At 34.7% G+C, this 15,556-nt stretch overlaps 1 protein-coding gene across 1 annotated transcript; it reads left to right on the plus strand.

Annotated features, from left to right (window-relative positions):
- The first annotated feature begins 1,130 nt into the window (after nt 1–1,130).
- nox5 (NADPH oxidase, EF-hand calcium binding domain 5) lies at nt 1,131–11,932 on the plus strand. The gene is made up of 16 exons (XM_082160814.1): nt 1,131–1,254; nt 1,408–1,558; nt 2,518–2,728; nt 3,602–3,842; nt 3,920–4,073; nt 5,340–5,515; nt 5,793–5,975; nt 6,124–6,256; nt 7,741–7,883; nt 8,474–8,644; nt 8,732–8,776; nt 9,072–9,196; nt 9,311–9,395; nt 10,045–10,144; nt 10,290–10,456; nt 10,621–11,932. The coding sequence occupies exons 1-16, from the start codon at nt 1,135–1,137 to the stop codon at nt 10,750–10,752; spliced, it is 2,337 nt and encodes a 778-aa protein (XP_082016940.1). The 5' UTR covers nt 1,131–1,134; the 3' UTR covers nt 10,753–11,932.
- Nucleotides 11,933–15,556: the final 3,624 nt, after the last annotated feature.

Consider the following 15,556-nt stretch of genomic DNA (forward strand, 5'->3'; position numbering starts at 1 on the left):
TGTGACTTTTATGTTGACCTTTACTTTAATGTTGTATGTTATCTATTGTATTACATCACTATAGCATATTAAAAACAAATTGAGAGAAATTGTATGCGAAAGGTAATCAGTAAATTGATAATTCCTTTGCAGATTTGGTGCTCCTGGTGTGGCGGATTGTACCAGATTTTATGGTACTAAAATATATCTACAGAATGCAGTAGTTATAAAACATTTATTCACTTTTGGAGCACAGACCTGAAAATTTTATTTCCAATTTAATCTGTCAGATCTTGAATGCTTTGAATGCTTTTTTTCAGAACCATTTAACCTTTTTGAATCATGTCCATGATTTGTGTGTGTGTGTGTGTGTGTGTGTGTGTGTGTGTGTGTGTGTGTGTGTGTGTGTGTGTGTGTGTGTGTGTGTGTGTGTGTGTGTGTGTGTGTGTGTGAATTAATGATGTATATGAGGGTATATACAAATATATATGTATTTTAATGCTTTAAACACCTAAAGGTGTTTTCTCTTGTTTTAAATGCAAAATTGTGTAAACTTTGTAGTTACACCCAGGAAACAGTTATTGTTAATGTATTTGAGCACACATAATGTATAAATGTATATTAAAATCTATTAAAAAATATTAATTAATATATTAATTATGCATTTTAAAATGACTAGTTGAGATATGGTAATGTGTGTATATATATAATGTGTGTATGAGTTAATTGTTTATGGAGGTATATAAAATACTTTCTATTTTAAAGCTTTATGTATTTTAAAATATATAACATATTTAAATAATGACTAATTATGTGAGTAATGTAGGTTAAAAATGTTAAAATCCACAAATCAAGATTCAGAATCTGTTGTTAAAAATAAATGCATATCTACAGAACTACTTTGATCTAGATAAATATTGCTTTCCACTATTTAATAATTGATTTAAAATGTGCACACATACTGTAAGAACAAATATTAGTTAATTGGTAACGGTAAGACTTTTTGTTCAGCCACAACCCTGATGCTTTACATTACAACAGTGTCAATTTGTTTCCTGCAAAATACTGTTTAAGTAGCTCTAGACTAAATGTGATTCTGCCAGGAGAATGAGACACATTAATGAAATTGCTACTACATGTGTGTGAAGCGGAGACATGAGTCTGGATGAAGACGCGCGCTGGCTGGAATGGGTAACCAAGCAGTTCGAGAGCATTGCAGGAGACGACAAAGAGATCGACCTGGATGAGTTTAAAACGGCTCTGAAAGTAAAGGAGGTCAGTTTACTGATCATGGAAACCTTTTATTATCCCCCCTGAGACGACAGATTCATATTTGTCAACTGTAGGGAACATTAGTTTAAAGTCAACTTATTAACTTATTCTGAAAAGATCTCAATATGCTACCTTTTTTTCCTGTTATTGTTGTAGTCATTTTTTGCGGAGAGGTTTTTCGCCCTGTTTGACTCCGATGGCAGTAGCTCCATCAGTCTAGATGAACTTCTCAAGGCTTTAGATCTTCTGATCCATGGCAATGAGACTGACAAACTACGCTTCCTATTCCAGGTCTACGATGTGGATGGTGAGATATACAATACCCATATCTTTTACTCTTTCACTGTACTTCAGTGGTTCTCAACATGTTGCGGCCTCCTTTTTTTTAAATTATTTCAAATAAATGGCATTCTAGTCAAATAATTTAAATAATTTAAATAATTATTTAGAAATGTAAACAATGTAGAAAGAATTAGAGTTACAATGGAGGTTGAGAATCACTGCCATAATTTAATTGTCTGTCTTTAGTAAGTGTGGAAAGACAACACAGTTTATTTTCTGAAGGCCTTAAATGCGTTGGTAAAATTGCTATTTGCTATTGGTCGATCTCATGTGAGTGACAGGTTGCCCCGCCCTCGCGCCAGTAAACACTTCATCAGAGAAAAGAAGAGAAGAGATGCTGCTAAAGAGAGGGAATGTTATTTTGATTATAATAATAATAATAATATTGCAATATTCCATAAAAATAATAAGTAATAATTGTCCATTTAAATTTCAAGGTAACTTCAATAGACTGCTGCATTAATTCTAAAACATGGAAACTACATTCGCTTTTAATTTCGGCTTCCACCGTCCTAAAGTCAATGGGTTTTTGAATGGGTTTCTGGTTAAACGTCTAAAATAACGAATACTGTGTATTTACTTTTCTTGTCATTTCCTTTTTCTTTTTTTTTTCTTTTTTTTGGGGGGGAGGGGGGGGGGGGGGGGTTATAATTGCCAATATTGTAAAAGGCCTATAGCCTAAAATATAAACAAGTCTTTGTCTTTTTCGTTATTCTTTCTCAAATAGGAAATGAAATGGTCAAAACGTACACGTACCGTTCCTGTATCCTTTGTTGTTCCTGGGATAATTACACGGACCATGTCATGATGACTAGGATATCAAAGCTTTGACTGACTGACTAAAATGTTGTGCCAGGAACAACAAAGATTTTTGATCCAGAAACATGTAAGATGCGTTATTCTTAATTGAATCTAATCATGTAGGCAGTGGTTCCATAGACCCAGATGAGTTACGTACGGTTCTGAAGTCCTGTCTGCGTGAAAGTGCGATCTCACTCCCTGAGGAAAAGCTGGATGACCTGACGCTGGCGCTGTTCGAATCTGCTGATAAAGATAACAGCGGCTCCATCACGTTTGAAGAGCTGAAGGCAGAGCTGGAGAACTTTCCTGAGGTTATGGAGAACCTCACCATCAGGTGGGACATAACTATGCTAATCACAAGAGTGCTGATATTCAACAGTGAGTGTGAAGTTTTTATACAACAGTTCAATAAGCAAGAGAGAAAGAAGTAGCCTAGTATTGAGTTAGGGTAGGCTACTCATAATTTAGACACAATATTGCCAGTCACTTTATGTATTTTTTTACAACAAAGAAAATACCAAAGAAGTTTCGCACCGTAGCTAGCAGTGTTAAATGATTTTCGAATCAGTTGATTAAAATCAATGACTCATAATGACAGTCGCTTGATTAGTTCCTGAATTAGTTCCACTGTTTTTTAACGAATCAGTTGAGCGAATGAATCAATGACTCGCTCATAAAGACAACCCCTGCTGAAAAAAAACTAAAACAAAAAAAAGCAATAGAAGATCTCATTGAAATTGTAATGGTTTCAAAGGTTAAACAGCTAATGGTTTATACTAGTATTTGTAGTGGAAACCATTCATATTTCTGTGATGGTTTCTATTGTTGTTGTTTTTTTCTAATTCAAAAAAATTAGATAACAACAAATTAGAAACATTTATGAGAAGATACACTTATCATGAGGTACAAGGTTGTTAATTGATGGTATGCTTTTGTTGAAACTGTTTATAAGTCAGAATTGTTGCAATCTGTAATAGTGCTTTACGAACGTCGATCAGCCAATCATAAATGGGGACTAGAACTAACCGTTGTATGAACACGAATAAAAAGTAGAAAAAAATGACCAAAAAACGTATTCACCATGACTTGTTCATTATATTCTTAGTCTTCTGAAGCCATATACAATAGCTTTGTGTAATGATGAGTGAGCAGAGCAACATTTAAGTGATTATTTGCTGAAATTTCCACTTTTTGTGTTTTCTCCCAGTGCCGCCAACTGGCTGAAACCTCCTGATCTGGAGCAGAAGAAGAAACGTAAGACTCCTCGATACCTGACGCGGGCATACTGGCACAACAACAGCCGCAAACTGTTCTTTCTCTGTCTGTACGCCCTCCTGAACGTGCTCCTCTTCATCATGGCGATGCTAAAGAATGCGCATGGAGGCCCCTGGTTCATGGTGGCCAAGGGCTGCGGACAGTGTCTCAACCTCAACTGCACTTTTGTTATGGTGAGTTGGGCTTGTGGATTCATCTAATACATCGTTTCCAGTAGTGACAGTAGGTTTTGTCTTGGCCAAAACTACAGGTGCTGATGCTAAGGCGTAGTCTGACTTGGCTACGTGCCACCTGGGTGGTGAGGATCTTACCTTTGGACCAGAACATTTTACTGCATCAGATCGTGGGTTACGCCATCCTGATCTTCACCATTGTGCACACTGCCGCTCACGTCTTGAACTTTGGTAACCTGCAATAAATCTAGTTCAAAATAGTCTAATTCATTTTTATAGGAATATTTTGTAAGTCAGAGGATCCAAACAACAATGGACTCCCCTGGCATTCATTCTATAGATAAGAAAGTAAACTTAAACTAAACATGAACTTGGTAACCTGTAATAAAATTGTTTATAAACATGATGAAATTTAACCTTCCCTCGCATTTTGTAACAAATCCTTCCCTCGCGGGTCAAAATGACCCGAAGCCCTAATATTGTACTTCATTTTTTTTTGTCCAGAAAGCATATTTTATTTAATTTTGATTCTATTTTTTCTATTTTTTTAATGCAATTTATTTGGAGATTTTTTGTTATTTTTTATTTTATTTACCTTAGAATTATTAGATTTGATCAATAAATAATAAATAAATAGTAGTTTAGAAATCTAAGCACATTCCTCACATTCTTTCAACTTAAATTCAAAATAACTCACAATTTCATGCGTAAACGTTTTAATTCAGCTCAAAATATCTTACATTGGGTGTCTTTGCTGACCTCTTGTGTAAAAAAATATTATAGCATAATATTTCATGACTCCAACCACTAGATGGCCTTATAGCTCTATTTATATGAGCTGTTCTGCTGGGTCCTAAAGTCAGTTTTGCTTCATTTTGCATTCAGATACACATTTTAAAATAATTGTTTTGTAAAGTTTGAGCATTTTTAGGTTTTGCTATGTGTACTGAATCATTCCTTGCATTCCATCCATTCCTATGGGGGTCAAATTGACCCGCGAGGGAAGGATTTGTTACTTTTTTAAATTTCAACCACAAAACTCCTCAAATCCATTAATTTTTTTTGTGTATTCGGGGCTCATTCGTGGCAATCCTCCGATGACCACTCAATTAATTTTTTTTCATTTTTTTTAATTCCGGGTCAAAATGACCTAAGGGAAGGACAAGGGTTTAAGGGATAGTTCACTCAAAAATCTGTCATCATTTACTTACCGTCACATTGTTAGAATGTTTCTGTAGAACACAAAAAATTATATTTTGAAAAGTCAGTGGGGTTTGTTGTATGACCAAAAAAGTAAATGATGATAGAACTTTCATTTCTGGGACTACTATCTCTTTAAATTGAGTAAAGTATATGACATTGATTGTAACATAACCAGGGCTAATGGTCACAACATGTTGCACCGCCCTAAGAATGGCCCTGAACATAACTAAAGCAATATAGTAATAAAAAATATCCCAAATAACTAATGAATTTATATGTTCTCTCTGTTCATAGCTCGAATGTCTCAGAATGATGGCATGTACCAGCTGTGGGAGTATCTTTTCACCACCCGTCCTGGTATTGGCTGGGTCAATGGCACCGCCTCCATTACGGGTGTTGTTCTGCAGGTTCTCATCTGCTTGATGGTGGTGTGTTCCAGCACATTCGTCAGACGCAGTGGTCATTTTGAGGTGATGCCTTTCACATTTTGAGGTGATGCCTGGAAAAATTGAATTCATGAGAAGTAACAATCTGCACATGGTCGCTGTTGTGAATAGAGCTGTGTTTGCAACTTATTTCAATTGAATTCATGAGAAGTAAAAATCTGCACATGGTCGCCGTTGTGAATAGAGCTGTGTTTGCAACTTATTTCAGCCTCACATACCGAAAAACAAAAACCATCTCATATGCCTAAATAAGTGTGGTCAAGGCATAATATGTTCAGCAAAATGTATTGTTTTTGTGTAGGTGTTCTACTGGTCTCATCTTTCCTACATCTGGGTTTGGGCCCTGTTGGTCGTTCACTGTGCAAACTTTTGGAAATGGTTTGTGGTGCCGGGGGTGATGTTCCTAATTGAGAAAATTGTTGGAATGGCCGTGTCCCGTATGGGTGGGCTGTACATAGTTGAAGTCAACTTATTGCCCTCAAAGGTACAGTCTAAGCCAATGTACATATTTTGGTGTATTTTGTTTTCTGGAACATTTAGTTAACCATCCATGGAACATTTAAGTTAGTCATCCATGAGCTAAGCCTCACCTCCTCTGTCTTTTTGTTTGTGTGTGTGTGTGTGTTTTGAAGGTAACACATTTGGTAATCAAGAGGCCTCCATTCTTTCACTTCAAACCTGGAGATTATGTGTTTATAAACATCCCTGCTATCGCCAAGTATGAATGGCATCCGTTTACTATCAGCAGCGCTCCTGAGCAGCAAGGTAAAACAAATAGAAAGTATACAATTAAGTTAGTCTTGCCTTATTGTAATGTAATGCCTTGATTTGTTCATATTTCAGTAGTTAAGTGCATTTAAATGCACTGGAGAAAAATCATACTCATGTTTGTCAATGTTTTTGTCTTGTTTTGCAGTAAAAAATAATTTTTTAAGATACTTTTACAAAATTTAGGGGGAAAATGAATTTAGACAAAAAGCAAATATGTTTTACACAATAACATTTGTTATCAACAAATCTGTTCATCAGTCATCTGACATCAGTTAATAAATTGAGATTAAATACATCAAATATATTTGTGTTATTTAACATATTTAATTTAACTTTTCTTATTTGAAAAAGTAACTCAGGCATTTTGTCGTAAATTTAAAAGTAATGCATTATTTTACTAGTTACTGTAAAAGCAATCTGATAATGTAACTTGCATTACAGTAGAATGTGAGGCTAAATCGATGTGTTTTCAGTCTGAAAATGTCAGATCACAATAATTAGGAACCACAGTTTCCACAAATCCCTTCACTCGATTGGGATGTTCTCTTTTATTCTGGACGGCAAGGGCAGTGACTGTAACATCGAGCGTATTTTGCGCCAAAATTCAGAAATCTTTGGAAGATACCAAAGTCTCCGGCACGGACTTACACCACCGTATCTGGCATGGACATCAACGTCTCCGGAACAGACACCTAGTGTAAAAAAATAAATAAACTGCAATATCGAATCGCAATACTTGTAGAATCGCAATTCTTTAAAAAATCGCAATACATATCGTATCGCCACCCAAGTATCGTGATATTATCGAATCGGGAGATAGGTGTATCGTCCCAGCCCTACTAATCAGCATCTTGATATGCCACACCTGTGAGGTGGATGGATTATCTCGGCGAAGGAGAAGTGCTCACTAACACAGATTTAGCCAGATTTGTGAACAATATTTGAGAGGAATAGGCCTTTTGTGTAAATAGAAAAAGTCTTAGATCTTTAAGTTCAGCTCATGAAAAATGAGGGCAAATACAAAAGTGTTGGGTTTATAATTTTGTTCAGTGTATATTATATATATATATATATATATATATATATATATGTATATTATGTTATATACAGTGTATATGTATATTATTATTATTTTTGTCGTTGGATGCATGTAAAACTTTTCTAGGAGACTCCAAAAACAAAATTAGGAACCTTTAAATTGTATAATAGAGGCACTTTATTTTTCGTACCAAAACATTTTTTTCTAAAAAAAAAAAATTATAATTTACACAAAACAAAATACTTAAACCGAAAAGCAATGTTTAACACAATAAAATATGTTTTCAAACAAATCTGAGTTGTTTTCAGACAAACAAATTCTTCAAACAATCTTTCAAACATAACAAAACCAAACCAACTATTTTAAATAAACAAACAAACTGTTTATGACTGTTTAAAGTGATTAAAGGTTCCCTGCTCAATCTCATTTCTTCACACAGATGTGCTGTGGCTCCATATTCGTTCGATGGGCCAGTGGACAAACCGTCTGTATGAGTATTTTAGACAGCCGGATAGTCAAACCATCAGCAGCAAGAGGCTCACCGCCAGCCTGAGGAACAGACGGCACCAGAGCAAAGCACAGGTCTCGGCTGAGTGTCAGAATCTAAACACGTAGCAATAGAAGTTCATTACTGTGGGGTTTTATTGATGCAATTCTTTATAGGTGGGGTCATACTGTAATCGGTGGGGTCATACTGTAATCACATCATAGCATTAACAATACTTATTGATTTTCTTTTATCATCTCGACTGGCTTCTCTCCAGTATTTTCAGGAACAAATATTGACATTTATTGCAAGTTCAAATTGCAAATTCAAAACTATGTGTAACACTTTACACTTTACAATCCCATTAATTAACGTTAGTTAACTAATATCAACTAACAATGAGTGATAGATTTATTACAGTTTTTATGAATCTTTTTTAATGTTAGTTAATACAGATACAATGGTTCATTGTTGATTTACAACTTTTGATTTGAATAATGTATTAGTAAGTGTTGCAATTATTAACTAAGATTAATACATGCTTTCGAAGTATTTTTCTTTGTTAGTTCATGTTAACTAATGTAGTTCAATATTGTTTGAAAATGTGAGCTTATTGTAAAGTCACCGTACTACCAACTCCAAAAAAGTTCATCACAATAGACATTTACACTTGTTCTCCATGTAGGATGACATTTTCAAGTCTGCAAGCTACAACGGAACTGTGGCGTCTAATAAGGATGATGCTGTTGAACTGACCCTGTACCGGTCAAGCGTAACCCGCACAAGCTCCCAGAAGCCCGTCAGTGACCCAGAAGCCCAGGTAGACCTGGGAGAAGCCACTCCAGTTACCAGAGAAGTGAGTTTCTGCCTGAACAAAGCAGAATATATATTATATTGTATGTGAGATACACAACAGGCAGATTTATTTTCTGTTGTCTTCCAGCTGACAGCAAAATTAAGTGAAAATCACAGATACTGTAACATTAAGGTAAGTCATTTGGGTGCATTTTATTTTAAAGCATCTGTGTTACAGTGTAATTATACATTTAAGTACTGAGTAATAATAATTAACTACTTGTACTTTCTATATGGTTAGGGTTAGGCTGTGGTTTAGAGTTTGTTGTAATTACTGTAGTAACTACATGTAACGTGTTACAAGGTCACTGTAAAATAAAGTGTTACCATCATTTGTTACAGTTTTAATGTCTCTTTGGTCCTGGAACTAGATTTTTAATCACTTCTAAGGAACTGTACACATTTGGTGATGCCTTTTTTTGTGTTAGTGCTATGTGGATGGGCCTTTTGGCACCCCGACCCGACAGATCTTTACATCTGAGCATGCGGTGCTTATCGGTGCTGGAATCGGCATCACTCCCTTCGCATCCATTTTGCAGAGCATCATGTGCCGGTATGACACATGCAACATCTCCATTTACATCTTTGCATAAAAATACCACATGCAAACCCTTTAGAAACATTTACATTTTTATGTAAAAATTTATTTTATGTCTTTTTTTTTCAGTTATCGCATGAGAAAGCAGAACTGCCCTAGTTGCAACTACTCCTGGTGTGAAACCATCAAAGACAATGAAATGAAGCTGAGGAAGGTAAAAGGGGCAATCAGACAAATGAAAACTGGAATAGATGTAGGAGAAAAACAATATTAGGGGCAAAAATATTTTTTTTCTTATTTAAAGATAAGAAAAATCTTTAAAAAAGATTTAAACCTTTTTCAAAACCATGTTTTGCTACATTCTGATTCTAAAGAACATTTGATTGTGCAAAAAAAAGAAAAAAAAATTCCTGAAAGAGAGTATAAAGTTTAAAAGCAATCATGCTAAACATCTTTTTAAAAAGATACATTTACAAAGTTTGAGGGAGAAAAAAAGAGAAATTTACACAAAAAAAAGCAAACATTTTTAACACAATAAAATTTGTTTTTAACTAATCTGAGTCTTGTTTTCAGACAATCTGTCTTAAGTTTATTTGTCTTACCAAAACATCAAAACTACTAATTTACACAAAACAAAACATTTACACAAAAAAAGCTTTGTAGGGCTTAAAACCTGAGACATGCTTTCAGGCAATCTCCAAAACAAAACATTTTAAATAAGCTGTTTGTGACTGTTTGAAGTGATTAAAGGTTAACTTTTTTTTTTTACATTTAGCAATGCACTGGCATACAGATAGATTCAAAGCTAATAGACAAAAATCATTTTGATTTTATGAGGTTTTAAATATCTTATCTTCCTGCAGGTGGACTTCATTTGGATCAACCGAGATCAGAAATCCTTTGAATGGTTTGTGAGTCTCTTGACCAAGCTGGAGATGGACCAGGCAGATGAAGAGCCAGAGGGTAAGAGAGAACAGAAGAGAGAGAGAGAGAGAGAGAGAGAGAGAGAGAGAGAGAGAGAGAGAGAGAGAGAGAGAGAGAGAGAGAGAGAGAGAGAGAGAGAGATGGCACAGAAATGGCCAATCATGTTTGTTGTTTATGCTTTTAGGCCGTTTTTTGGAGATGCACATGTACATGACATCAGCCCTCGGGAAGAATGATATGAAGGCCATAGGTCTGCAGATGGCTCTGGATCTGCTGGCCAAGAAAGAAAAGAGAGATTCCATCACAGGGCTCCGCACACGTACCCAGCCAGGCAGGCCAGATTGGGCCAAGGTATGAAAAGCCCAGTATTCTATTCTATTCTATTCTATTCTATTCTATTCTATTCTATTCTGTTCTGTTCTGTTCTGTTCTGTTCTGTTCTGTTCTGTTCTGTTCTGTTCTATTCTGTTCTATTCTTCTATCTTTGTTTCCTGATGATGTTTGTGCATTTTCAGGTTTTCCAGAAGCTGTCTGAGGAAGAGAAAGGAAAGATTCATGTGTTTTACTGCGGTGCTCATGCTCTGGCCAAAGTCATCAAGGCCCAGTGTGAGCATTTTGGCTTCAAGTTCTACAAAGAAAATTTCTGAACAATTTACAGTAATTTCAGTTGTTTGAAATCTTACTATTTTTCATAACAATTATAATCGTCTCATAATCTGCTTTCAGAGGTGTAAAGTCCAGGGGTCAGAAAGTAAAAGTCCTGCCATATCCACCCATGAACTCAGACAGCTGATTTCACTAATTAGTTCTATCTCCTGGTGAATTTTTTTTTGCTTATTACCAAATCCATGTGATTGGAAAAAAAATGGACTTTTACTTTCTGAACCTGGACTTTACACCTCTGTCTGCTTTTGCTAATGTGTCTGATGTTGTACATTTTGTAAATCTCATGTTGTCGTGTAAGTAACCTTTTAACTCTTTTAATCAACTTATGTATGTTTTTATTTATTTTAGGAATGCTCGTCATGGTTATTATTAGTGGTCGACCGATATATTGCCAAGGACATTTTTTAAAAATCGTCATCGGCCGATACGTTTTTCTGATTGACCGATGTGTCGGAAGCGGGACTTTTATTTTGACGGGCTATATTTTTAAACAATTACTTTATTTGTGAAAAATACTGTAATAGGATTGCAGATTCAAGAAGTTGCCATCTAAAGTATAAACATGTTTATTTTAAAGATTTGTTTTCTGATTTGTTTATAATGTAGCCTATTAAATATTGATTAAAATAAATATAAAGTATATATATATATATGGCTTATCGGCCATCCTGCTCTCTATGATATCGGCCATCAAAAAAAACTATATCGGTCGACCACTAGTTGTTATGCATCATGTAAATTGTTTTTTGTTTTGTTTTAGCCCCAGTAAGAAAATAGACACTACAGTTGATGTCATGTTAAATTGTCTTATAAATAATAGTATGAATTAATTTACTGTAAAATATGCAATAGGAAATATTAGTTACCCACTTGTAAATACAAATAATGAAAAAAGTTACATGTTCAGTATTCAAGATTTTTATGATTTATATGAGTGTGTGTATATATAAAGTACGTGTCAGTGTTTTTAACTGTTCAAATCATGTACGATAAGCTTTTGATACCTACTGTAAGTATATGGATATTAATATGCTATTGCTTCAAGGTATTAAAACGTTTGAAATCGTTAGACAATTGTAACGTGTTTCCCATGTAGCAATGTGTCCCCCGCTCTTTTCTTTTACAGATTGTGGGATTTTTTAAATAAAAGTCAAACCCAGACGGTCATTCACCGCGGTCAAGCCAGCCGCGGTTTGAAAATACACGGTCAAGCCAGCCGCCAAAAAAAAAAGCGTGTGCGCCTATTACTGTGAATACGGTAATTTCAGTAACAGCAGAGAGAACGCGCTTTCAGAGCGCTTGAGTTGCCCAGATCTCTCTCTCTCTCTCTCTCTCTCTCTCTCTCTCTCTCTCTCTCTCTCTCTCTCTCTCTCTCTCTCTCTCTCTCTCTCTCCCTCTCTCTCTCTCTCTCTTTTTTTTCTTCTTATCTATCTATCTATCTATCTATCTTTTTTATTTCTTTCTTTTTTTCTATCTATCTATCTATCTATCTATCTATCTATCTGTTTTCTTTATTTTTTCTCTCTCTTTCTCTCTCTCTCTCTCTCTTTTTCTATATTTTTCTTCTTTATCTATCTATCTATCTATCTTTTTTCTTTCTTCTCTCTCTCTCTCTCTCTCTCTCTCTCTCTCTCTCTCTCTCTCTCTCTCTCTCTCTCTCTCTCTCTCTCTCTTTTTTTTTCTTCTTATCTATCTATCTATCTATCTTTTTTTTTTCTTTTTTTTTTTCTATCTATCTATCTATCTATCTATCTATCTATCTATCTATCTATCTTTTTTCTTTCTTCTCTCTCTCTCTCTCTCTTTTTTTTCTTTCTTTTTTCTTTTTTTCTATCTTTTTCTTCTTGTTTATCTATCTATCTATCTATCTATCTATCTATCTATCTATCTATCTGTTTTCTTTATTTTTTCTCTCTCTTTCTCTCTTTCTCTCTCTCTCTCTCTCTCTTTCTTTTTTCTATATTTATCTTCTTCTTTATCTATCTATCTATCTATCTATCTATCTATCTATCTATCTTTTTTCTTTCTTTTCTCTCTCTCTCTCTCTCTCTCTCTCTCTCTCTTTCTTTCTTTTTTCTTTTTTTTCTATCTTTTTCTTCTTCTTCTCTATCTATCTATCTATCTATCTATCTATCTATCTTTTTTCTTTCTTTCTTTTTTCTGTGAGAGACTATATAATAAGATGCCATATTTCGAGAGTTTTTGTACTTTGTTATCCTTTTAATATACATGTTGTCATTGCAAGTTGTGTATTTCTTTGACTAATTTTTTTATTTTTCTTTGTAGGTCACATCTAGAGAATTTTATGTAGAGGTTTACAACATAATTATTTGCAAAAAAAAGCAGTAAAATAAAGTATACATTCTTTCTAAATACATCTTTTGGTTTTTGTTTTCATATATATTTTTTACTACATTAAAAGTTTCTGGAATTCAATGTCCCACCTAGTATGCACACCTCATTTGAAACCATTTTACCGCAGCATTTTGGAGATACGTCAATTTATTTGACTTTGGAGGCCTATAAAGTCCACATTTCTAATAAGTAGAAAAAACTAATGGCCATTTCTTATAGGGGACGTCCCATACAGTATGCACACCTCATATCAAAACATTTTACTGTAGCATTTTGGAGTTATGTCACATTTTACTAATTCAGAGGCCTATAAACACCTCATTTCTAATCAGTAGAAAAAAACTAATGGCCATTTCTTATAGGGGACGTCCCATACAGTATGCACACCTCATATCAAAACATTTTACTGTAGCATTTTGGAGATATGTCACATTTTACTATTTTAGAGGCCTATAAAGACCTCATTTCTAATCAGTAGAAAAAACTAATGGTCAGTCCTTATAAGGGACACCCCATACAGTATGTACACCTCATATCAAAACATTTTACTGCAGCATTTTGGAGTTATGTCACATTTTACTACTTTAGAGGCCTATAAACACCTCATTTCTAATAAGTAGAAAAAACTAATGGCCATTTTTTTACAGGGGACATCCCATACAGTATGTACACCTCATATCAAACCATTTTACTGTAGCATTTTGGAGATATGTCACATTTTACTATTTTAGAGGCCTATAAAGACCTCATTTCTAATAAGTAGAAAAAACGAATGGCCATTTCTTATAGGGGACACCCCATACAGTACGCACACCTCATATCAAAACATTTTACTGTAGCATTTTGGAGATATGTCACATTTTACTATTTTAGAGGCCTATAAAGACCTCATTTCTAATAAGTAGAAAAAACGAATGGCCATTTCTTATAGGGGACGTCCCATACAGTACGCACACCTCATATCAAAACATTTTACTGTAGCGTTTTGGAGATATGTCACATTTTACTATCAGAGGCCTATAAAGACCTCATTTCTAATAAGTAGAAAAAACTAATGGTCAGTCCTTATAGGGGACGTCCCATACGGTATGCACACCTCATATCAAAACATTTTACTGTAGCATTTTGGAGATATGTCATATTTTACTACTTCAGTTGCCTATAAACACCTCATTTCTAATTAGTAGCAAAAAGTAATGGTCAGTTCTTATAGGGGACGTCCCATACAATATGCATACCTCATATCAAAGAATTTTACTGCAGCATTTTGGAGTCATGTCACATTTTACTAATTCAGAGGCCTATAAACACCTCATTTCTAATAAGTAGAAAAAACTAATGGTCAGCTATTATATGGGACGTCCCATATAGTATGCACACCTCATATCAAAGCATTTTACTGTAGCGTTTTGGAGTTTTGTCACATTTTACTACTTTAGAGGCCTATAAAGACCTTATTTCTAATAAGTAGAAAAAACTAATGGTCAGTTCTTATAGGGGACGTCCCATACAGTATGCACACCTCATATCAAAACATTTTACTGTAGCATTTTGGAGATATGTTACATTTTACTATTTTAGAGGTCTATAAAGACCTCATTAGTAAAAAGTAGAAACAACTAATGGCCATTTCTTATAGGGGACGTCCCATACAGTATGCATACCTCATATCAAACCATTTTACTGTAGCATTTTGGAGTTATGTCACTACTTTAGAGGCCTATAAAGTTCTCATTTCTAAAAAGTAGAAAAAACTGATGGCCATTTCTTATAGGGGACGTCCCATACAGTATACACGCCTCATATCAAAACATTTTACTGTAGCATTTTGGAGTCATGTCACATTTTGCTACTTTAGAGGCCTGTAAAGACCTAATTTCTAATAAGTAGAAAAAACGAATGGCCATTTCTTATAGGGGACGTCCCATACAGTATGCATTCCTCATATCAAACCATTTTACTGTAGCATTTTGGAGATATGTCACATTTTACTACTTCAGAGGCCTATAAAGACCTCATTTCTAATAAGTAGAGAAAACTAATGGTCAGTTCTTATAGGGGACATCCCATACAGTATGCACACATCATATCAAAACATTTTACTACAGCATTTTGGAGTTTTGTCACATTTGACTACTTTAGAGGCCTAGAAAGACCTCATTTCTAATAAGTAGAAAAAAAGAATGGCCATTTCTTATAGGGGACGTCCCATACAGTATGCACGCCTCATATCAAAACATTTTACGGCAGCAATTTGGAGTTACTTCACATTTTACTACTTCAGAGGCCTATAAACACCTCATTTCTAATAAGTAGAAAAAACTAACGATCAGATCTTATTGGGGACGTCCCATACAATATGCACACCTCATATCAAAGCATTTTACTGCAGCATTTTGGAGTTATGTCACATTTTACTACTTCAGAGGC

Source organism: Leuciscus leuciscus (genome assembly GCF_965113295.1).
Source record: "Leuciscus leuciscus genome assembly, chromosome: 25".
Lineage (NCBI taxonomy): Eukaryota > Metazoa > Chordata > Actinopteri > Cypriniformes > Leuciscidae > Leuciscus > Leuciscus leuciscus.

Bases quoted from the DNA above. Each gene is read 5' to 3' on its own strand.
- nox5 (XM_082160814.1), top strand. From the start codon at position 1,135: ATGAGTCTGGATGAAGACGCGCGCTGGCTGGAATGGGTAACCAAGCAG. The intron at 1,255-1,407 runs GTCAGTTTACTG...TTATTGTTGTAG, and splicing joins CGGCTCTGAAAGTAAAGGAG to TCATTTTTTGCGGAGAGGTT. The intron at 5,976-6,123 runs GTACAGTCTAAG...TGTGTTTTGAAG, and splicing joins TCAACTTATTGCCCTCAAAG to GTAACACATTTGGTAATCAA.